Raw genomic sequence first — 23,900 nt, forward strand, 5'->3', positions numbered from 1 at the left:
TGCTTATCAATACAATCTCCAGATACAAAGGAAAATTACAAATTCCCCCTCCATCAAGTTACTTTGCCTCACGTTGTGCAATAGTGTAGAAATTTAGTAGAGTGAAAATCTTTTGCAGTCCTACGAGTAAGTGTTGGTGTAATCGACAAGTATTATATTTGTGATGGAGACCACAGAGCAATCAATGCCTTCTGACATAATTCCGACCCGCAACTATACAAGCGCTTCAGAGAAAAGTCTTTGGTGGTATATCAAAAGAACAAATAAAGATTACTATGGAGTAGGTAATGGTAAATCTCGCTATGATGGTGTATGGCCCCAAGCATTTCGAACACGACGGTCCTATAGTGGATTCACGACTCGTGGTTATGAACAACGCGAAATGTGGACGCAGGCATTGCGAATAACCCTTGGAAATAACAACGACATTGGTGCTTTGGTAAGGTTGACGAACTCGTACTTCTTGGTTGGTGGTGAAGACGAAGCAGAGAATTTTTGCAGGTACTAATTAATGTGAGGTTAGAGTTAAACACAGGAGAGGCAACGCTGTATTTCCAGTGGCGGCTCGTGATCCTAGAGCAGTGGTTCGCAAACTTTTATTATTGATGGCACCCCGCCAAGAACAGTTTTAATTGTAACTAATTTATTATCAAAAACACTTTATCACATGATTGTATAATATGTGATTGATGTTAAGGTTGTTTTATAAATATTTGTTTTCCATAATTTAAGCTTGTCTTTTAAAGCCAAAATTTTTTCACTGGAGGTTAAAATTTCTATTTTATTTAAGTGTTCAAAAATATTAGTTTAATTTGCTAGTTTTGCACACCAAACGTGGTCTTGAAGGAGGTCAAAAAATAGTGCAATATTTTCTGATTCAAAAAACGTTTATATCTGTTTTCTTAATTCCCAAAATCGGGAAAGAACACGGCCTTTAGATAGCCATCTTACTTCAGTATGAAGAAAAATAACATGTTCAGAACACATTTTCCATTACTGAACAGTTGTAGCATATTAATAAAATCATATCATCAATTATTATTTTTTAAAGTTGGTGTTGTGCTTATATTTATTAAAATCATTATAAAATTTTCACGGCACCCTCTTGGGAGATCTGCGGCACCCAGCATACGGTATTTGTGCCGAAGAACCTGTATGTATGCGCATGCCTGAGCTGTCACTGAAAAACCCGGTAAATTCAAACGCAGGTGTTTACACTTGTCATTTAAAAAATGTGGCAAATTGAAATATATGTAATCTCATCGAATTACCAAAAGGATTAACCCACAGTTATCACAACAGAATTTGTATCGAAATGATAAATATAATTCATAATAATTTGATCATCGTTTGTGTTTGCGTATAACCTGCCTTAAAATTTAATATTAATGTACTTAGGGCCACACCAAAAACTGTATAATCATACTTTCAATCAAGCGTAACATACAAAAAACGCATAAAATAAAAATGTATTTGTAAAAAAATTGTATTTGCTTTATAAAAATAATCTGAATCAACAAAAAATACAACAACAGAATTCATCTTTACCTAACAGAAAATACATAGTAATAGTAGCAGTAATAAAAATTATAATTACTAAATTGGAGAAATAAAATTCTCATCCTATTATTTATAAAGGTGATTCTATGAGGACCTATTAATAACCCATGTCACAAAAATCCACTCATTTCTCTATTGTTTCTGTAACCAATCAGTTCATAATAATGTTGCTTCATATTTGTTCACTTACGGGATAATATTGCTGCGGCTCTTGCACTCTTTTCTTTGTTAAATTCTTCTCGTTTTTTTTTCTTAACCATCCATCGATATTGCTCATAAGTTCTTTAAAATCATCTATGTTAAGTGCATTCAAAGTATTATTAAGTGACTCCTGCTTTAATTTTCGAAAAGTTTCATCATCCAATGGCAACGGTGTTTGCTGATTATTTTCTATTAACATTTTTACTTCTTCATTTTTCTGCATATCACAATAATTGTGTTCATTTTCTGTTTCCATTAATACTCTCTTACAATAATTATGTTCTTCTATATCTGTAAAAGTGTCTTTAGTCGCCCTAACCCACATTCATACCGTTCCCTTTCAAACAAAGCAACCATATGCATGTGCTTGCATAAATTATTTTTTACCATAAACTCAGGACACTGGCATTTGTAATGATGCAAACAGATTTGGCAAACTACACAATACATGAGCCTACAATCATTTCTACACACTCTGTCTCCATACACAACCTTATAAATCTTATTGGAATTAGATCTTACTGAAAACTCTCCAAAACCAACTTCCTCCACCATATTTTGTAAATTTTCTGATTTTCTATGTCTGTCTCTTACAATTCTGCTTTGATACGTTTCTGTAGAAGGTCTTTCTGTTTCTATTATTCTGTTCCATTCCTTGTCTTCCAATACTCTTGTCTAACATATCCAATAACTTCTCTATTGTATTATTTCTCTTCTTATTCAACTCATCATATTTAATAAATTTGTTCAGACTTTCAATTGCCATATTTGTATTGATCCCAGCATTTAGTCTGTAACAGTGAGCCCACATTTTAATACGTTCCATATTCTGAAAATAATGTTTTTTTAAATAATTCAAAAAATTAATTTCCCCCGCTTCAAAAAGTATCTGAAAATAACTGTTGTATAGCTCTTTAAATTTATCTTCATTTGTTTCCTTTAAAATTTTTCCCATCTCGGTCTTCATATTTTTCTTCAATTCTGTATTTTTTAATTTTGCTTTGCCTTGAATGTTCCAATTTTTTATAATATGCCAACTACACAATAACTGTCTTGGTTTTGTTTCCATAACGTTTATCCATGCATTATAATATTTTGGGTCATCATCTGTCATAAAATAGGTGGGACATAATTTTTCAACAACTTTTTTCTTTAAAGCATCTAAAAAAATTTCAAAAATTAACTGATCTTTTCTACTAGACACTAAAAATGCAACGGGAAAACCAACACCCCTATCATCTTTAACTAAAACTGTTGTTAACTCCCATCCTCTAATATTTGTGTTGTGCGTCCCATCCATACAAATAATATTTGTGAATTGTTTCAATTTAGATTCCATCACCTGGTTCATAAAGCCCACTGCAAAATCTTCATCTCTAAGAATGGAATGCCTTTCCCTACAAGCCAAGCTAAGCATGTGCTAAACAACCAACACCACCAACTACAATTTACATGCATGAATATTTCTCTTAATTTACAGATTTTAAACAAAAATTTTACCTAATTGTAAAAAACCACATGCTAACAAAATAATAATAATCATATACATTACCAATTTGTTTAAATAAAAATCCATAATTTTGGCCACGTTGATTCCATTCATGCAAAACCTTTATTGTTGTTGCAGCCATATCATCAGCATTTCTAGTTTTTGATAAACTTCGACTCATGTTTCTCAAATCCATTTTTGTTAATAAGTGTAGTCTTTCCAATTTATTTCCTTTAATGGTCCGAGCATCTTCTAATATTTTCTTTTTACATACTTCATTCTTCAATTTTGAATAAATTTCTTGTGTTTCATTTTTTGTCAACCCTTGATATCTCAGCTCATCTTCATGTCCTAAATGTGTTTTTATATATTTAATTTTCACTGTTCCTATAAACAATTGATGCAATTAATATACAGTAAAGTGTGCACATAGACAACATACCTTCATCAAAAATTTTTGCAGTGATTCTTGATGGACAAGTACCACAGATTTTCTTGCTACCCCTTGCTGCCTTTGGAAATCTCTTAAATGCTTTACTTTCATAGCCTAAAATGTCCAATAATACAATATATTCTTAACAAATTACAATAATAATGTACCATTGTAGCTACTGTTGCAGTTATAATATATCAGCTGATAGGGGTAACGCACATCTTTCTTTTGCTTTCGACTAATATATTTAACATCTCTTCGTTCTTCGCAAATCCAATTTTTAAAATCTTCATGACTTAGTATTAATTCTTCTACCTCTAATGTTATATTATGCTTTATTTCAAGATGAGTTTTGAGTTCTTCATGGGATTTCAAATTTCTCTCTGGTTCATCCCCACACATTGGACAAAAAATCTTTGTTTTGCAAATCCTACCAACACTTTGATCACGGTGAAAACGCCTAAAATGTCTATTCCTGGAAGTAGCAAAATTAAATTGTTTGTCACAGACAGAACACTTTATGGATTCCATTCTGGAAGAATATAGAAAAAGTGCGTTCAGACTATAGTGACAGCAATTAATGATCTTTTGCCTTTCCCGCCTTTTTGTAATGACACTAGGCTTAGGGATTTCTTCACGCCAACTGTTTTTCGAAGTTGGCAGTCCTGAATGTTCTTATGCACAAATACCGTATGCTGCGGCACCCTAGTGTGCCGCGGCACCCAGTTTGCGAACCACTGTCCTAGAGATTAGGGGGTCAAACTAGATTTAAAAAAGTTGGCGCTAAGTTTACTGCATTTAAATTTGCTTACATTAAAAAAAAAAAAACAATATAACTGACATTTTCTACTCCTAAATCGAATAAAAAAATTGTTACAGGACTGTTCAAGGCGATCTGCCTGATATTCCTGTGATAAGAACTTCCTTAAGCGGGTGTAGAGTAATTGGGCGAATGTGCGTGGGAAACAATCATGGTCTTCTTGTACCTGAAGCGATTTACGACACAGAATTAGACCACATTAGAGACAAAATACCGGAGCCCATCCAAATTAAAAAAATAGAAGAAAGGTTATCAGCATTAGGAAACGTGGTTGTATGTAATGATCAGGTTGCCCTGGTACATCCAGAATTGGACAAGGTACGTGATACTTTTCCAATAAAGTACATTGTGTAACAGAAACGATCTTACTCATTTATCACGGATAGGAAAATGTTATGAGCTAGATATCGTCACACTCGACTACGAAGCGTGCAGTGTGTATATTGTGAATTGATTTTGTTTTACAGGAAAGCGAAGAAATGATCGAAGATACGTTACAAGTTGAAGTTTTTCGTCATGTGATAGCCAATAATCCTCTTGTTGGTTCATACTGTGTTTTAAATAATAATGGAGGGTTAGTGCACGTTGATATCAGTCAAACTGATCTTGAAGATTTATCGTCACTACTAGGGTTACCTCTAATCGTAAGCGGAAGACATTTTTCTGAGTAAATAACTACACTATACTTTTATTTGTAGCCTGGAACAGTTAATTATGGCAACAAAGCCGTAGCAGCAGGGGTAGCGGCAAATGATACTATTGCATATGCAGGAATGAAAACAACATCAAGAGAATTTTTGGCTATCGAAGAGGCGTTCAGGTTACCAGGACGCGGTTAATGAAGAGACTACAATATATGTACATAGTTTCTTTGTGATGATTTCCGTATATTTATTTATTTAATTTTGTATTTCCTGTAATTGGATTTTTCTGTTGGAAATAAATTATTATTATTACAAAGCAACAAACTTTAATTTGACTGATAACAAAATCATCACATCCGACAGACAGTCGGAAAGGGAAGACCTACTTTTCCATACACTGTTGTCCATCGTTTAAGGCCGGATTAACTTGACTTCCTTAGCCCATTGCAATGTAACTATGATTATATAATATTTAGCGTTTCCGAAATAAAACAAAAACAAATTGAAAACTGCTATATTTGTATCAAAATACTTTACAAGTTGGAATACGTGGAATCTGAACAATTGAGTACACAAAATAGTAAAAATCATAGTTCTAATTACAAATATTTGAAAATAATGTGACGTCAGTCAGAATCATTGAAATATTACAATGTTAATATAGCTCCGTTTCATAGGTAAGTATTTTCTTATGTACAGGACTTACAGGAAGCCCATTAATGAGTGCATAAAACTGTTTGGCGTTTCTGATATTAAACCTCTCGATGAAATAACTACGAAAAACGTTCCGAGCCAGTTCGACCAACAACGGAACCGTCGGTCGACTGAGCCACACATCTGCATTTACAATCCCTTCATGTTGACACAGTAAATGTAACTTCGAATGTACAAAATAAGGCAACAGTTCGCATAGATTCTGGGGAGGGTAGTACGGACTCGAATCTTGCAAATAATTTTCCAAAGTTATATTAACATCGTATATAAACACCAACAAAGAATTTTTAATATGTTGCTTGCTGACGGTTTTTTCTATATCCATATGCAATGCTATTTTCAATAATTCTCCATACCCGTACCGTTTATAAAAAGCCTTCAAATGCGACTCGTTCAGTCTCAAACCGTAAGACAACAAATAATACACATTTTCAACAATCATAGATTCGCCATGCCTGACAGCCACTAAAAAGTAAATATAAAATATGTCACTAAAGATGACGATGAAATTGATGGTGTCGTGACGCAAGTCACTTCCAAGAAGAAAATCTAAATTCCGAATAAACGTGGGTTCAATAAAACTGGACATTTTATAAACTGTGAATTTAACCTGGGCGAAAACTTGGGCTATTGCGTCGCCACATTTTTTTATCAAAACATCTAAATACTCGACATCGATTAAAAACAGAAGGTGGTAATAGGACATGGGCGGATTTCCCAAAATGACGTTGTTTGTCCGTTGGACTATTTCGTGGAAAAACGGCGATCTTTTGTTGGCCAGTTTTAACAATATCTCGAAATGGATATCTACACAAGTATACTGATCGAAAGTGTAGTAAAACAACGCTTCTTCTACAGAAAACGAATTGAATTTTACCGCAAATTCAAAAGTACTGTAACCGAAAATGGTACCTATTGTCGGGTCAGCTCCATAATAGAGCAAAGCTGCCACTAACTCTGCTCCGACTACATCTGTGGAGCTGACAAGTAGACAGAACCACAGCGGTGACAATTGTTTGCTGGTTAACGCGTTTACGTCGTAACCCAGCTCCATTAGAAGTTTTGACACTTTGACTAAAGATTTATTGAGAGAGTGGTGTAGAAGTGTGGCCCCATCTTCAAGCGAAACGGTGTTAACAGATGCCCCTCTTTTAATCAGTTCGTAAGAAATGTGGTCACAGAATTCGCCCTTTCCGCGTAACGCTAGAGCCAACGCTGTCAGGTGGTCGTTGTTCTCATGATCCAAGGGAAAGTCGGGTAGTGATAGTAAGTAGTCACAAACTTCTTTGCTAAAATTAATGAAAGCACGGTTTGTCGTTATTTAATAGAGAGATTAATAAAAAATATACCCACTTTTGGTGGATAATGCCAATTTGTAAGAGAGAATTACCGTCTTCTGGATTGTCGATTTTGTACCAATCTGTACAATTTGAGAAATATTTAAGGGAGTCGACTTCATTTTGAACGACGGCGGCGATCAAAGCAGCACTTTTATTTACCTAAAAAATATATAACCACGTAATAAATAATCACAAAAGTCGTGGTAAAAGTGAACAAAATGTCAACATGGCAACATAAACGTACAGAGTAACAAATTCTGAGGGACTACAGAAATGTAGTAGCATCATAAGAATGCTGACGTCACGGCATAGAAATATGGTATTTTATAAAATTTAAGTAGGATTTACTTACCTTATTTGTTGGAGAGGACATTCCTCAAATACGTGTACATAAACGTTCAACAATCATCAAGTAGTTTCGGAATGACCTTTTAAATAAAATCGACAAAAGACGAAAGACAGTAGTGTTCAAGTTCCAAACACAGTACAACAATAAGATTTCACCGCTTACAAATGGGTGTAACAATCCACAATACTGACTTACGCCACTACGTGCAGCGGTAAAACAAACTGTACAAATTTGTATAACGTTAATTTAACGTGATGTCTGTACGACACCATAAAACTAGAACTTTTTGTCAGTTAGCTTTTTTAACTTCATACCTATGAGAAATGAATTCTAATCAAAGTGTTGGTTTTTCAACTAACATTATGGAGTTATGCAACCAATTAAACACAACCGCAAAAAATGAAATGATGAAATAGACGGATCAATTCAGTGTCCACATGTAAAAACTAACCGTTTACGAGAATTTCAACTCCATACTTTTTAGCAACGCTGTATATTATTTAAATTTATATGCACATAATAATCGCTAAAGTAATGGTAAAAGTAAACATCACAAGGATAAAAATTACAAACTTTGTTTTTCACCATAGAAAAATAACTCTTCTTGACGATGCGGGTTGAAAACACCTGTTTTTTGTACTCATCTGTCAATACTCTAAATTCTCGTTGCTAAATTTCCTCTCTTCATTTATAACTTCAAGTTTTTTTGCCAACATTGTGCAACATGATGTCAATGTTAGATTTGCGGCAGTGTATAAAACCAGTGCCTCCACTGATCATCTAGGGGTTAGTATTGTTGGTGTGATCGACAAGTATTGTAACATTTATCATGGAGATAACAGAGCAGTCTATGCAATCCGACGTAATTCCAACACGCAACTACAACTACACAAGAGCTTCAGAGAAAAACCTTTGGTGGTATATCAAAAGAGCAAATAAAGATTATAGATACTACGTTGGGTAATGGTAAATGGCGCTATGAGGGTGCACGACCGCAAGTATTTCGAACACGACGGTCATATAACATATCACTCCGACCCCATTGAAATGTGGACCCACGCTTTAGGAATAACACTTGGAAATAACAACGACATATGTACTTTTGTACGGTTGACGAACTCGTACTTCTTGGTTGGGGGCGAAGACGAAGCGGAATATTTTTGCAAGTATATAATCTATATTAATAAAAATGAATCGCCGAAATGTATGTACGCCCATAACTTGAGAACGACTGCACCGAATTGGACGATTCTTTTTTTTACGTGTTCCTTATCGTCAGGAGAAGGTTTATATGTAAGAATATTTATAAAAAATAAGACGGCTAAAAGATAAAAAAAAATTTAAAAATTTTGCACGGGAATCGCCACTTCGAATGAATTTGGATAGTTGGTCATTCCTGACGGACCTGTCGCCTGACTGACGTGTCACACAAAACTATTTCTTCCGTTCGATTGTGAAACGTATTATTGCATTTCAAGTCGTTTGTTTTTTCGTAACAAAAAACGTCGTTTATTTCAAGAAAAGTGTTCGTTAAAGTGAATTCAGTTACGTATTGCATACGTTACCTATGTTCACTTTGTTGGTTTCGACAAAACCTCAAACGTTACCGTTATTCGAGGATTTGATTTGAAGTTTTCAGTATTTTAAAATTCTCAAGACAAAATTTACAGATTTGATTGACTGTGAAAATAATTCTGTGTCGTTTTATGAAGTTCATTACAATGCCGAGAAGACGACAAGCTGACATAGGTCCACGAAGTCAATCAAATGTGCGAGGAACCACCTCAGGTACAAATCGCAGTGATTTATTTCATGAGTAATTCGGATACGGAGGTTGATCAGTGTCGTGCTTATAATCAACATAATCAAACACTGAAGCGAGACATTGGGTGGTATGAATAAAACTGAGTAGATACTCATATTCGAAGTACGAAGTACCTACTTCATTATTACTCTTATATACCTGAGCATCTACCCGATGTACTGTGTATCTACTTGCGAACATTGTATCTCCCCGGACACAAATTGAACATTTACGCGTTTTGTGAACATTTAATCTAAAAATGAGCATCGGCGTGCCAAATGACTATTTGTCCTTATAAATGATAAATTAAATGTAATATATTTATATTTTTGTTTCCTTAAGAATATAGAGTTAACAAAGTTAGTTGAGTTACAAAAGTCTCTTTTGCTCCACGTTGGCCACCAACGAGCGATTTTCATGATTTTTGTGAAACTTTGCTGGTTTTGAATTTGAATTTTCTGTCCTCGATAGTTGATGCTCAGCAAGAACCACGGGAAGGTCTGGAGCAGATCTCGCTAGGAAAGGAGAAGGCTAGGATTTGTTAATGATGGATAGAACGTTATACAGTACAATACAACGGAAATACAATACAGGTACCTACAATCTAGCTACAATACAGAATACACTACAGGTACAGATACAATACAAATGCAAAGTTAGTACCCAATACACCACCGGAAGAAATTGCACCAAAAATTGAGAGTGTTGCAAAATGAAAACCCAAGCAAGCACACCGATGGAACTCGGGACGAAATCTATTGGTCGCAGCGCTCACACGCCCAAGGGAGAACGCAGCCGCATAAACCCAAGGTCGTCTTACCTCATTCTCAAAGAACGATGCAACCCAGCGTCTAAGGGCCAAAAGAACCCCCCCAGGCCAAAGCGTCTGACGACATGGAGAATTCAAACCCGGAACCAAAGAATGCACTGTTGCAAAATTAATACCCAAGCAAGCACACCGATGGAACTCGAAACGAAATCTATAGGTCGCAGCGCTCACACGCCCAAGGGAGAAAGCAGCCGCATAGATACAGGGCCGACTGACCTCATCCGTTTAGGATGATGAACCTCATCCGTTTAGGATGATGACCCAGCGTCTAAGGGCCAACAGAACCCCCCCAGGCCAGAGCGTCTGACGACATGGAGAATTCAGTCTCGGAACCAAAGAATGCACTGTTGCAAAATTAAAACCCAAGCAAATGCATCGTGAAAACAAAGCATTTGCACCACTGGAGCTAAATTGGCAAGACCCAAGTTAAGTTAGTAACACATACAATATACAGTACAAAATGCTTCAATTACAAAAGTTACAATATACAAATTTCTCCACGTTTGCCAACAAAGAGCGATGACTGTGCTCGCTCGTTGCTGTTGCCCAGCAAGAACCAAACAATACGAGGAGGTCTGGAGTGCGTCTTGCCATTAAAAGGGAGGACTAAGGTTTGATAGCATGGGTGAAGGACACCGTATTTTGTAAATTTGGACGCCATAGTTTAAAAATGATGCATACAGTATTTTGTGAATTATGAACGCTGCACTTTGTATATTCCAAAGCCGTACTTTATCAGTCCTGAATGCATGTTATTAACAACATATTTCAGAAAATATCGGGCATTCTTGGAAAAATATCCACTTTCCTTCGTGTTCACAGTACGTAACACAAAACATTTTCGCTAATATTTATTAACAATAAATTAGAAATTCGCGAACACGTGCTACTTTTAAGCCAAAACGGAGCTTCAGTGTTGCTGCTACCAGACCGGAATCAAAACTAAACACAGAGGATGGAAAAATTGACCTTTTATCAGGTAGCTCACGTGACAGTGACATCACGATGAGATTGCAAACATTATTTTTCATATTTTAGATCAGAAATTGTACATTTTCGGGGTTAATTTAACAATGTTTAAACAAACTAATTTGTTTTTGCTAACCTCGTGTTCTTAGGAAGATGGATTTCGGTTTAATTATCATATATTGATAGCTATCATATTTGAACATTATGAATTCTATTAATTATATTTAAATTTTATTTAATTATATCGCGAAAATGTATAGCTTTGACCCACCAACTTCAATCGTTTCGAAAATTTATCCAAAATGTAAACATTGTCGACCAAACGAATCACGGAATCCGATAAATTAAAACTGAAGTCGTACTTACCCTGTTTTCGGTCTTTTTCGGAAAAATATTCATTTTCGTCCGTGTTCACAGCACTAATACAACAAATTTTCCTTAATACGTATTAATAATAAAATTGAAATTCGCTAAAACGCTCCACTTTTACGCCAAAATGACGCAACGATCTTGCCGCCATCAAACAGAAATTAATACTGAACACAAAGGACCGTAAAACGTGACCTTTATACAGGTAGCTCACGTGACATTGACGTCATCGTACGTCACCATGAGACTGCAAAAATTATTTTTCATATTTTGGCCGGGAAAATGCACATTTTCGGGGATAATTTAACAATGTTTAAACAAATTGATTTGTTTTTAATAATTTCGGGCTTTTAGGACAACGAGTTTCGGTTTAATTATCATATATATTTATGCTTATCATATTTAAACATTATAAGTGATGTTAATTATGTTTAAAATTTATTTATTTATATCGTTAAAATGTATAGCTTTGATCAACCGATTTCAATCGTTTCGAAAATGTCCCCAAAATTTAAACAAAGTCGAGTGAACGAATCACGGCATCCGATAAATTAAAACTGAAGTCGTACTTACCCTGTTTTCCGTCTTTTTCGGAAAAATATCCATTTTCGTTCGTGTTCACAGCACTAACACAACATATTTTCCGTAATATGTATTAATAATAAACTAGAAATTCACTAAAACGTTCCACTTTTACGCCAAAATGAAGCGACGATCTTGCCGCCATCAAACAGAAATTAATACTGAACACAAAGGACCGAAAAACGTGACGTTTATACAGGTAGCTCAGCTGACAGTAACGTCATCGTACGTCACGATGAGATTACAAAAATTATTTTTCATATTTTGGCCGGGAAAATGCACATTTTCGGGGATAATTTAACATTGTTTAAACAAATTGATTTGTTTTTAATAAATTCGGGTTTGTAGGAAAATGAGTTTCGGTTTAATTATCGTATATTGATGCTCATCATATTTAAACATTATAAATGATATTAATTATGTTTAAAATTTATTTATTTATATCGTGAAAATGTATAGCTTTGATCAACCGATTTCAATCGTTTAGAAAATTTTCCCAAAATTTAAACATAGTCGACCGAACGAATCACGGAATCCGATAAATTAAAACTGAACTCGAACTTACTCTGTTTTCGGTCCTTTTCAGAAAAATATCCATTTTCGTTCGTGTTCACAGTACTAATACAACACATTTTCACTATTATTTGTTAATAATAAATTAGAAATTCGTGAAAAGAGCCCTACTTTTAAGCAAAAACGGACTCTGATGTTGCTACCACCAAACCAAAATCAAAAGTATACGCAGAGGACCGAAAAATGTAACCTTTTATCAGGTAGCTCACGTAACAGTGACGTCATCGTATGTCACGATGAGATTGCAAAAATTATTTTTCATATTTTAGATCAGAAATTGTACATTTTCGGGGCTAATTTAACAATGATTAAACAAACTAATTTGTTTTTGCTAACCTCGTGTTCTTAGGAAAATGGTTTTCGGTTTAATCATCATATATTAATAGTTATCATATTTAAACATTATGAATTATATTATGTTTAAATTTTATTTAATTATATCGCGAAAATGTATAGCTTTGACCCACCAACTTCAATCGTTTCGAAAATTTTTCCAAAACTTAAACATTGTCGAATAAACGAATCACGGAATCCGATAAATTAAAACTGAAGTCGTACTTACCTCGTTTTCGGTCCTTTTCGGAAAAATATCCATTTTCGTTCGCGTTCACAGCACTAACACAACATATTTTCCGTAATATTTATTAATAATAAAGTAGAAATTCGCTAAAACGCTCCACTTTTACGCCAAAATGAAGCAACAATCTTGCCGCATTCAAACAGAAATTAATACTGAACACAAAGGACCGCAAAACGTGACCTTTATACAGGTAGCTCACGTGACATTGACGTCATCCTACGTCACCATGACACTACAAAATTTATTTTTCATATTTTGGCCGAGAAAATGCACATTTTCGGGGATAATTTAACACTGTTTAAACAAATTGATTTGTTTTTAATAAATTCGGGTTTGTAGGAAAGCGAGTTTCGGTTTAATTATCGTATATTGATGCTCATCATATTTAAACATTATAAATGATATTAATTATGTTTAAAATTTATTTATTTATATCGTGAAAATGTATAGCTTTGGTCAACCAGTTTCAATCGTTTCGAAAATATTCCCACAATTTAAACATTGTCGAGTAAACGAATCACCGGACCCAATAAATTAAAACTGAAATCGTACTTACCCTGTTTTCGGTCCTTTTCGGAAAAATATCCATTTTCGTTCGTGTTCACAACACTAACACAACATACTTTCCGCAATATTTATTAATAATAAAGTAGAAATTCGCTAAAACGCCCCACTTTTACGCCAAAACGACGCGACGATCTTGCCGCCATCAAACAGAAATTAATACTGAACGCAAAGGACCGCGAAACGTGGCCTTCGGACAGGTAGCTCAGGTGACAGTGACGTCATCGTACGTCACGATGAGATTGCAAAAATTATTTTTCATATTTTGGCCGGGAAAATGCACATTTTCGGGGATAATTTAACAATGTTTAAACAAATTGATTTGTTTTTAATAATTTCGGGCTTTTAGGACAACGAGTTTCGGTTCCATTATCATATATATTTATGCTTATCATATTTAAACATTATAAGTGATATTAATTATGTTTAAAATTTTTTATATAATTTATATCATGCAAATGTATAGCTTTGATCAACCGACTTCAATCGTTTCGAAAATTTTCCCAAAATTTAAACATTGTCGAGTGAAGGAATCACGGAATCCGATAAATTAAAACTGAAGTCGTAAGATAATTAGCTTTTATTTATGCATAAATTGTGCAGTGCTTTCTTTCTAACACTGACCATAGAGATTCCCAACTCAAGGTGTCTACCCCATACTAACTTATATTTTGGTGACTCGATTTTTGCCTTGATGGTTGAACACTGTCACTGTTTTCCGTTTTTGTTGGATCGAGATACTACTTGAGCATCAACTGTTACCTACTGAAGTATTAGCATCATCTAGAAAAACTAGAAATATTTTGATTTGATATTCGAGTCGATACTTCGTATTTCGAGTATGAGCATCTACTGAGTTTTATTTATATCAACCATTGTCAAAAATTTGATCGAACGTTGTTTCGACAGAACTTCCTTCGCACCAAAAGTATAATGAAACATATTCAGCATTTTCGAGTTGAGTCTTTTCTTCACACAATTTTGTGATGACCTAATCAACATTTACAATCAACACGTATACCACCTTGGATTGGTGCAGTGTAATACTAAAAATAACTGTATTGTATTCCCAAAATTATCTGCGAAAATCGAGTAGGCCGTTCCATCAATTTTTTTTGGGGGAATAAGTAAATATTCTTAACAATTTACCATGCTTACAATAATTTTAAAACGTCTGCAAGATCTCAAAGAAGTCATTTCTTCAACTCTTGAGTTATTCTCTAAAATAAATTGAATGATCCATACATTTTTTGAGTCACTGTAAAAGAAAATCTAAAAAATATGAATGCAATGATAAATTACGAAAATATATTGATGATATTTTGCACATTTTAGATAGTATTTATTCGGCAAAATCTTGAGATGACGTCATCGAGTTTTTGGGCTTGATAAACAGATATATTTTGATTAAAAACCTACCATGTCAAACAGTAACTTCAAAACGTCTGCAATATTTCAAAATTCAGTTTTGAAATTCTTGATTCAATCAATAAAATAAATTGACTTAGTGATTAACTTTTTTGAGACACCCCTTATAAGCAAAACTAAAAAATATGAATGGAATGATAAATCACAAGTATAGTCTCATCCTATTTTGGACATTTTACATAGGATTCATTTGGCAAAATTTTGGGCTGGCGTCATAAATTTTTTGGAGGGGATAAGTAAATTATTTTGAATCAAAATTTATTATGCTTATTATATGTTTAAAACATCTGCAAGAATTCAAAGCATTCGGTTTTGCAGATTCAAAATTAAATTGTAGGTGAAACGGAGTTCACGGGGTCAGCTAGTTTAAACATAAAAGTGTTTGTTTTGCATTATGGCTTTTTCAAAACTAGTTTGTCGAAATGGACAAACCAAGCACAAGTGGGAAGGGTGTTAAAAGAAAAGCGGTTAAAGGCGGTGCGGAAAAATTACGCGAAAAGGAAAAAAAAGCTTTGGAGGAACAAGCCAAGTTTTACAAGCCCTTGTCTTCATTTATTAAATTGCGTAAAGAAAATGTTGAAGGTGACAGTCAACCTGCACAATTTACAAGCACTACTTCTATTGAACCTGTTGAAGCGGTGGAACTGGGATTGAAGCAACCTACTACTTCAACGATTCTGGAAGATGTTTTCTTCACAACAAAAAGTATCAGAACAAGAGTTTCTGCCACCCGTCGAAAGCAATAAATTTTTTTCTATACCAGCAACAAGTGACATTGATAGCTTTTTTAAATTTCATCCAATTGAATCATGTGATGTAAAAGACTTACCATTCAATCCGATCACACTGTTTCGCAGGAAAAGTGGGGTGCGGCGTACTTGGTTAACTTATAATGAACACTCAAAAACTTTATTTTGTACAGTTTGTATGGTTTACAGCAAAGAATCTAGAATATTTAAAAGTGGTGTAAAAAGTATTCATCCTAAACATATTTACAGTAGAGTGGATGAGCATGAAAAAAGTCAAAGTCACAAAAATTCTGCTGAAGCACATTTGATGCAATTGAAAAAATTAAATATACTGTCGTACGTACCAAAACAAGAAAATATTCGTTTAAGTCAAGTTCAGAATAGAAGTGATATTTTACTGCGAATTATAGAAGTATTAAAAGTGCCTACAGAGGTCACAGAAATGAGGATATTCTTTCTTTGGCCAATTCAAAAATTAATCATGGTAACTTTTTGGAACTTATTTTACTGCTAAAAAAACTTGACCCCTTATTTAATTCACATATTAATCGTGTTATTTTAGAAAAGCAAAAGCGATATACACGTGGCAAGAAAGGTAGAGGTAATATTGTGTCTTTTTTGTCCAAAACAACTATAAATTCCATTGTAAATATTATCAAAAATTTAATAACGCGTAAGATTTCAGAAAAAAATACCAATATCGGAATGTATTCAATTCAAATTGATACAACACAAGACATTACATTTACAGATCAAACTTCTATTATTATTATTAGATATGTAGATGATGAATCTGTGCATGAAACATTGCTTGCATTAAAAAGTACAAGTTCTACAAAAGGCCAAGCTCTTTATGAGTTAATAGCAAAAGTGTTGGCCGACAATAATTTAAAATATTGTGTAGGTAGTAGCACCGATGGTGCTGCAAATATGCAAAGGCAATGTATAATGGTTTTAGTTCTTGGATGGCTACTTCTAATCCTGAACACATACATCTCTGGTGCTATGCTCATATAATCATATTTTAAACTTAGTAATAACAGATATTACACAAAAATCACATCAGTGTACATATTTATTTGGTTTGTTAAATGGTATTGCTGTTTTCTTTAAAGAATCTCACACTAGAATGGACAATTGGAAAGAGTCTTCTCGAAAAGTTTTAAGTACAATGGAGAAACAAGATGGGATTCTAAATTTAATGCAGTGTTAAAAATTTTTGGAAGTTATGGTGACACAAGTAATGCCCTTTTTGTTACAATTATAGAGGTTCTTGAAGGTATATCAAAATCAGAAATTTTAAATTCTAACACACGATATAAAGCAACTTCCTACTTAAATTCACTTTCAAAATATGAAACTATTTTAACCGCCAATATGTATTTGAGAATTTTTCAGCATACTTCACCTACATCAAAATATTTACAAACATCTGGACTAGACCTAATTACAGCGCAAACAATGATTACTGGAACAAAAAATTCTTTAACTGCAATATCCAGAGATTTTGATCATTTAAAGTCAACAACAGATAAATTTGTAGAATGGGCAAATAATGAATTGGGAAAAGAAAACGACGCGTCTACGATAATAATCAATTCGCAATTAGATATTCTGCGAATTCGTAAAAAAAAATGTTGTCGGGTGAAAAAACTTCAGACTATTGTATTAATAACCCCTATGAAAAATATAAAATTGATGTATACAATGTGGTTATGGACGTTATTGTGCAAAGTTTTAGTACAAGATTTACCAAAAACGAAAAAATTTATACTATGCTTGCTGTATTTAATCCCCGACAGTTCAACAATATAAGTTCTGAAACTCTAAATTCAGATTTATTTGTTCCACTATGCAATATTTTAATAAAATTTAATGCCGAAATTACACCGTCTCAAATACGAGAAGAACTTTTAGATTTTGCTGCAAAATAGGATCAATTAAAACAAACAGTATCCGAAGAGTCAACTTTTAGTGACGATTGTGGTAACCAAAAATCCTGCAACTCCTGCAAACAGTGTGCTTTGTGTTGTTATACATTTTTAATGAAACGCAATCTTTATTCAAGTGCTTATGAAAATCTTTTTCTTGTGTATAAATTTTTGTTAACTCTATCTATTTCGTCTGCTGGTTGTGAAAGGAGTTTTTCGAAGCTTAAAATTGTCAAAAACAGATTGCCAAATAGTTTGACGGATGATCATTTGGAAGCATTTACAATGATGTTTGTTGAAAGTATCATGTTAGATGACATTGACTGTAATATTGTTATAGATACACTGTCGGGTCAAAGTGCCGTTATGGCCAAATTATTAAAATAATCTGTATAATATAGGTATAATGCATATCAAAAATAAAATTGCTACAACTTTTTACTTCCTGAGCGTATTTCTAAATAAAATTGGTTATTTTAACCTTATTAATTAATAGATAAATGTAAAATTGTTGATTTTACAAAATATCACAGAAAAAATTTAGTATAAGTAGTAAATGAGGGTCGCCTCCAGGGCCGGTTAAATCTTTTGCCCGGGCCACTTTTAAAGTGCCAGTCCGCCCCTGGTGTTAACAGGAACGACCTTATTCATTTCTCACGGATAGGAAAATGTTATGAGTGAGAATTCATTTCCTACGTTACGAGATTTCGTCACATTTTAGTTGGGTTTACTATAATGCAATAACCGGTGAATTGTACACAGTTACAGTGGTTTACCATTAGATTACGAAGCGTGTAATGACTGCAATGTGTATATTGTGAATGGATTTTGTTTTACAGGAAAGCGAAGAAATTATCGAAGATACGTTACAAGTTGAAGTTTTTCATCATGTGATAGCTAATAAAATAATCCTCTTGTTGGTTCATACTGTGTTTTGAATAATAATAGAGGGTTAGTGCACGTTGATATCAGTAAAACAGATCTGGAAGATTTATCGTCACTACTAGGGTTACCTCTAATCGTAAGCGGAAGACATTTTTCTGAGTAAATAATTACACTATACTTTTATTTGTAGCCTAGAACGGTCAGTTATGGTAACCAAGCCGTTACAGCAGGGGTAGGGGCAAATGATACTATTGCATATGTACATTCAGGTTACCAGGACGTGGTTAATGAAGAAACTACAATATATATATGTTCATAGTTTCGTTGTGATGATTTTCGTATAAGTATTTATTTATTTAATTTTGTATTTCATGTAATTGGATTTACCTGTTGGAAATAAATTATTATTATCATTACAAAGCAACAAATTTTAATTTGATGATAACAAAATCGTCACATCCGACAGACAGTCGGAAAGGGAAGACCTACTTTTCCATACACTGTTGCCCATCGTTTAAGGCCGGATTGACTTAACTTGACTTCCTTAGCCCACTGCAATGTAACTACGATTATATAGTGAACCAAGAGGTATAAGGTTATATGGCCATCATAAAATTAGTTGACCGCAAATAAATACCCCCTTTGTGTGGTTCGCACTAAGCTTACCGGTTGGCAATAAATCATCTTCTAAACATTTCTTGCTCATATTTAACAGGGCCGGCTTTCAAAGCGAGTGGTTATTTCGGAACCCTCAGCGGCTGCAGGTAGCAAAGAAATAGTGGAGTGGTGGATTTTCATATTTAGTGAAAGCCGCCCCTGAACGAAACCGCAAGAGCCGGTCGAGCTGTAGTGGACTCGTTATTTACGACCCTAAAACCTTTTCTATTGTAAACAACTTAACTTCGACACAATGGGATGATTTTATGATGGCCATATAACCTTATAGCTCTTGGTTCACTATATAATATTTGGCGTTTCCGAAATAAAACAAAAACAAATTGAAAACTGCTATATTTGTATCAAAATATTTTACAAGTTGGAACACGTGGAATCTGAACAATTAAGTACACAAAATAGTAAAAATCGTAGTTCTAATTAGAAATATTTGAAAATAATGTGACGTCAGTCAGAATCATTGAAATATTACAATGTTAATATAGCTCCGTTTCATAGGTAATTATTTTCTTATGTACAGGACTTATAGGAAGCACATTAATGAGTGTATAAAACTGTTTGGCGCTTCTGATATTAAACGTCTCGATGAAATAACTACGAAAAACGTTCCGAGCCAGTTCGAGCAACAACGGAACCGTCGGTCGACTGAGCCACACATCTGCATTTACAATCCCTTCATGTTGACATAGTAAATGTAACTTCGAATGCACAAAATAAGGCAACAGTTCGTATAGATTCTGCGGAGGGTAGTACGGACTCGAATCCTGCAAATACTTTTCCAAAGTCATATTAACATCATACAAAAAAACCAACAAAGAATTGTTACTATATTGCTTGCTGTCAGTTTTTTCTATATCCATATGTAATGCTATTTTCAGTAATTCTCCATACCCGTACTGTTTATAAAAAGCCTCCAAATGCGACTCGTTCAGTCTCAAACCGTACGACAACAAATAATACACATTTTCAACAATCATAGATTCGCCATGCTTGACGGCCACTAAAAAATAACTATAAAATATGTGACTAAACATGACGATGAAATTGATGGTGTCGTGACGCAAGTCACTTCCAAGAAGAAAATCTAAATTCCGAAGAAACGTGGGTTCATAAAAACTGGACATTTCATAAACTGTGAATTTAACCTCGGCGAAAACTTGGGCTATTGCGTCGCCACAGTTTTTTATCAAAAGATCTAAATACTCGACATCGATTAAAAACAGAGGATGGTAATAGGTCATGGGCGAGTTTCCCAAAATGACGTTTGTCCGTTGAACTGTTTCGTGAAAAAACGGCGATCTTTTGTTAGCCAGTGTTAACAGTACCTCGAAATCGATATCTACCCAAGTGTACTGATCGAAAGTGTAGTAAAACAACGATTCTTCTACAGAAAACGAACTGAATTTTACCGCAAATTCAAAAGTACTGCAACCGTAAATGGTACCTATTGTCGGGTCAGCCCCGTAATAGAGCAAAGCTGCCACTAACTCTTCTTCGATTTCATCTATGTAACAGGCATCTAGACAACAGCACAGCGGTGACAATTGTTTGCTAGTTAACGCGTTTACGTCGTAACCCAGCTCCATTAGAAGTTTTGACACTTTGACTAAAGATTTCTCCAAAGCGTGGTGCAGAAGTGTGAAGCCATCTCTAAATGAAACGGTATCAACAGATGGCAAAGATGCCCCTCTTTTAATCAGTTCGTAGGAAATGTGGTCACAGAATTCGCCCTTTCCGCGTAACGCTAAACCCAACGCTGTCAAGTGGTCGTTGTTCTCATGATCCAAGGGAAAGTCGGGTAGTGACAGTAAATAGTCACAAACTTCTTTCCTAAAATTAATTAAAGCATGATTTGTCGTTATTGAATAAAGAGAGAGAGAGAGAGAGAGAGAGAGAAATATACCCACTTTTGGTAGATAATGCCAATTTGTAAGAGAGAATTACCGTCTTCTGGATTGTCGATTTTGTACCAATCTGTGCAATTTGAGAAATATTTAAGGGAGTCGACGTCATTTTGAACGACGGCGGCGATCAAAGCAGCACTTTTATTTACCTAAAAAATATATACCACGTAATAAATAATCACAAAAGTCGTGGTAAAGGTGAACAAAATGTCAACATGGTAACACAAACATACAACAGAGTAACAAATTTTGGAGGACTACAGAATTGACTTTTAATTTTCTTATGAAAATTAGTGGCATCAAAAGAATGCTGACGTCACGGCATAGAAATATTTTATTTTATAAAATTTAAGTAGGATTTACTTACCTTACTTGTTGGAGAGGACATTTCCTAAAATACTGGTACATAAACGTTCAACGATCATCAAGTTGTTTCGGGATGATCTTTTTAATAAAATCGACAAAAGGCGAAAGACAGTAGTGTTCAAGTTCCTAACACAGTGCAATAAATAAGATTTCACCGCGTACAAAAGGGTGTAACAATCCACAATACTGACTTCCGCCACTACGTGCAGATGTAAAACAAACTGTACAAATTTGTATAACGTTAATTTAACGTGATGTGTGTGCGACACCATAAAACTTGTAGAACTTTTTGTCAGTTAGTTTTTCAACTTCATATGAGAAATGAATTCCAATAAAAGTGTTGGTTTTTCAACACACATTCTGCATTTATGGAACCAATTAAACACATCAGCAACGAATGAAACGCTACACAATTTGAAATAGACGGAACAACACAGGTGTCCACGTGTAAACAATTAACCGTTCATGAGAAATTCAACTCCATACTTTTTAGCAACGCTGTCTACTATTTAAATTAGTATGCACATAATAATCGCTAAAGTAATGGTAAAAGTAGACATCGCAATGACAAAAATTCCAAACTTTGTTTTTGACCATAGAAAAATAACTCTTCTTGACGGTGCGGCTTGAAAACAGCTCTTTTTTGTACTCATCTGTCAATATTCTAAACTCTCGCTGCTAAATTCCCTCTCCTCTTTCATATCTTCACGTTTTGTTACCAACATTGTGCAACATGATGTCAATGTTAGATTTGTGGTAGTGTATAAAACCAGTGAGTCCACTGATCATCTAGGGGTTAGTATTGTTAGTGTGATCGACAAGTAGTGTAAGATTGATCATGGAGACAACAGAGCAGTCTATGCCATCCGGCAAAATTCAAACACGCAACTACACAAGTGCTTCAGAGAAAAACCTTTGGTGGTACCTAAATCAGAAGAGCAAATAAAGATAATACTATGCAGGGTAATGGTAAATCGCGTTATGAGATGACTGTGTATAGCCCCAAGCATTTCAAACAAGACGTTCATATAATGGATTCATGTATCTCTCCGACCCCCGGGAAATGTGGACACAGGCTTTACGAATAACAATTGGAAATAACAAGGACATAATCCGGGCCAGTTAATTCTTGGATGGATTAGTTAGCTTGGAAAAATAAACAAAATTATTAATCGTACACTACTTTTTCCTCGGCTGAAGATTTTTGTCTCTCCTCTGTATGATTATTCGACAATTTGACAGATTAAATTTTACTGTTCATCAAAAGTGATCAAAAGCTACCAGTTTTCACCTGACTGGATACAAACCATGGAGAAAAGAATATAAGAAATGTTCTTTCGTCCATGGTACAATTCATGTCACAAAAATGTTTGCCAATTTTGCATCAGATCCTCCGCCAAATTCCACCAAAAAACCGCCAGAATTAAATTTTTCAACCCTTCAAAACCAGTACCTCCTGAACTAAAGTCCAGGCCATTTCTATCTGTCCAATCCACAACGTGAATTTTGGAAAAATGCTGGGCGTAAGCTGTTTTTTGGGTTTTAGGGGTAAAATGGGGCGACATTTAAGTCAGGTTTAAGAATTCTGATTCATAGAAATTGATAGTTCTCTCTGTCAAATCTTCACTTTCCGACAAATCCCGCTGCATTAAAAAATTATAAAATTGATGTTGCGATGTTAGTTTCGTCCAGTGTTTGGAAGTAATAAGTAATGACTTAACGAGTAATTGTAATGCATTACTTTTCAAAAAATGTAATGAGTAATTGTAGCAAATTATTTTTTTTTTTTGAGTAATTCAGTCACCTTTACAATTATTTTTACCACAAATACTCAAAAATATTGTTTTGTTTTTGTCCACGAATCGTTTACTTGACCTGCTGGGATTATTACACCTAGTTCGTCCCCACAAACAGAAGATTAACCCAAGGAGTGAAAATCTAAAACGAGTTTAGCACAAAATTTGTTAAAAAACCACGTAATCATAATATATATAAACTCTTAATCATTTTAAAGGTGAGCTAAAACATATTCCAGCATAAGGAAATACATATGTCCAAGTTTTTGCCAAAAGTATACGTCCGATTGTAATAAACTTCACACCGTTGAAATGAGCGTAAAAACCCTACCCAGACTGCTTGTCC

At 34.4% G+C, this 23,900-nt stretch overlaps 1 protein-coding gene across 2 annotated transcripts; it reads left to right on the plus strand.

Annotated features, from left to right (window-relative positions):
- The first annotated feature begins 29 nt into the window (after window positions 1–29).
- Window positions 30–5,471, plus strand: LOC135123419 (eukaryotic translation initiation factor 6-like). 2 transcript variants are annotated; one of them, XM_064048055.1, is made up of 5 exons: window positions 30–439; window positions 502–518; window positions 4,563–4,821; window positions 4,971–5,147; window positions 5,202–5,471. In XM_064048055.1, exons 1-5 carry the CDS (start codon window positions 164–166, stop codon window positions 5,340–5,342), a joined length of 870 nt encoding a protein of 289 aa, XP_063904125.1. In that variant the 5' UTR covers window positions 30–163; the 3' UTR covers window positions 5,343–5,471. The 2 variants fall into 2 exon arrangements, with proteins under 2 accessions (XP_063904125.1, XP_063904124.1); XM_064048054.1 differs by lacking the exon at window positions 502–518 and having other exon boundaries at window positions 38–501.
- Window positions 5,472–23,900: the final 18,429 nt, after the last annotated feature.

Source organism: Zophobas morio, unplaced genomic scaffold, assembly GCF_036711695.1.
Source record: "Zophobas morio isolate AGI-343-1 ecotype UQ-CSIRO unplaced genomic scaffold, CSIRO_AGI_Zmor_V1 ptg000006l, whole genome shotgun sequence".
In the NCBI taxonomy this organism is placed as follows: domain Eukaryota; kingdom Metazoa; phylum Arthropoda; class Insecta; order Coleoptera; family Tenebrionidae; genus Zophobas; species Zophobas morio.

Excerpts from the sequence above, each read along its gene's own strand:
- LOC135123419 (XM_064048054.1), top strand. The coding sequence starts at position 164 with ATGGAGACCACAGAGCAATCAATGCCTTCTGACATAATTCCGACCCGC. Across the intron at positions 4,822-4,970 it reads TACATCCAGAATTGGACAAG|GAAAGCGAAGAAATGATCGA; the intron begins GTACGTGATACT and ends TTTGTTTTACAG. Across the intron at positions 5,148-5,201 it reads TACTAGGGTTACCTCTAATC|CCTGGAACAGTTAATTATGG; the intron begins GTAAGCGGAAGA and ends TTTTATTTGTAG.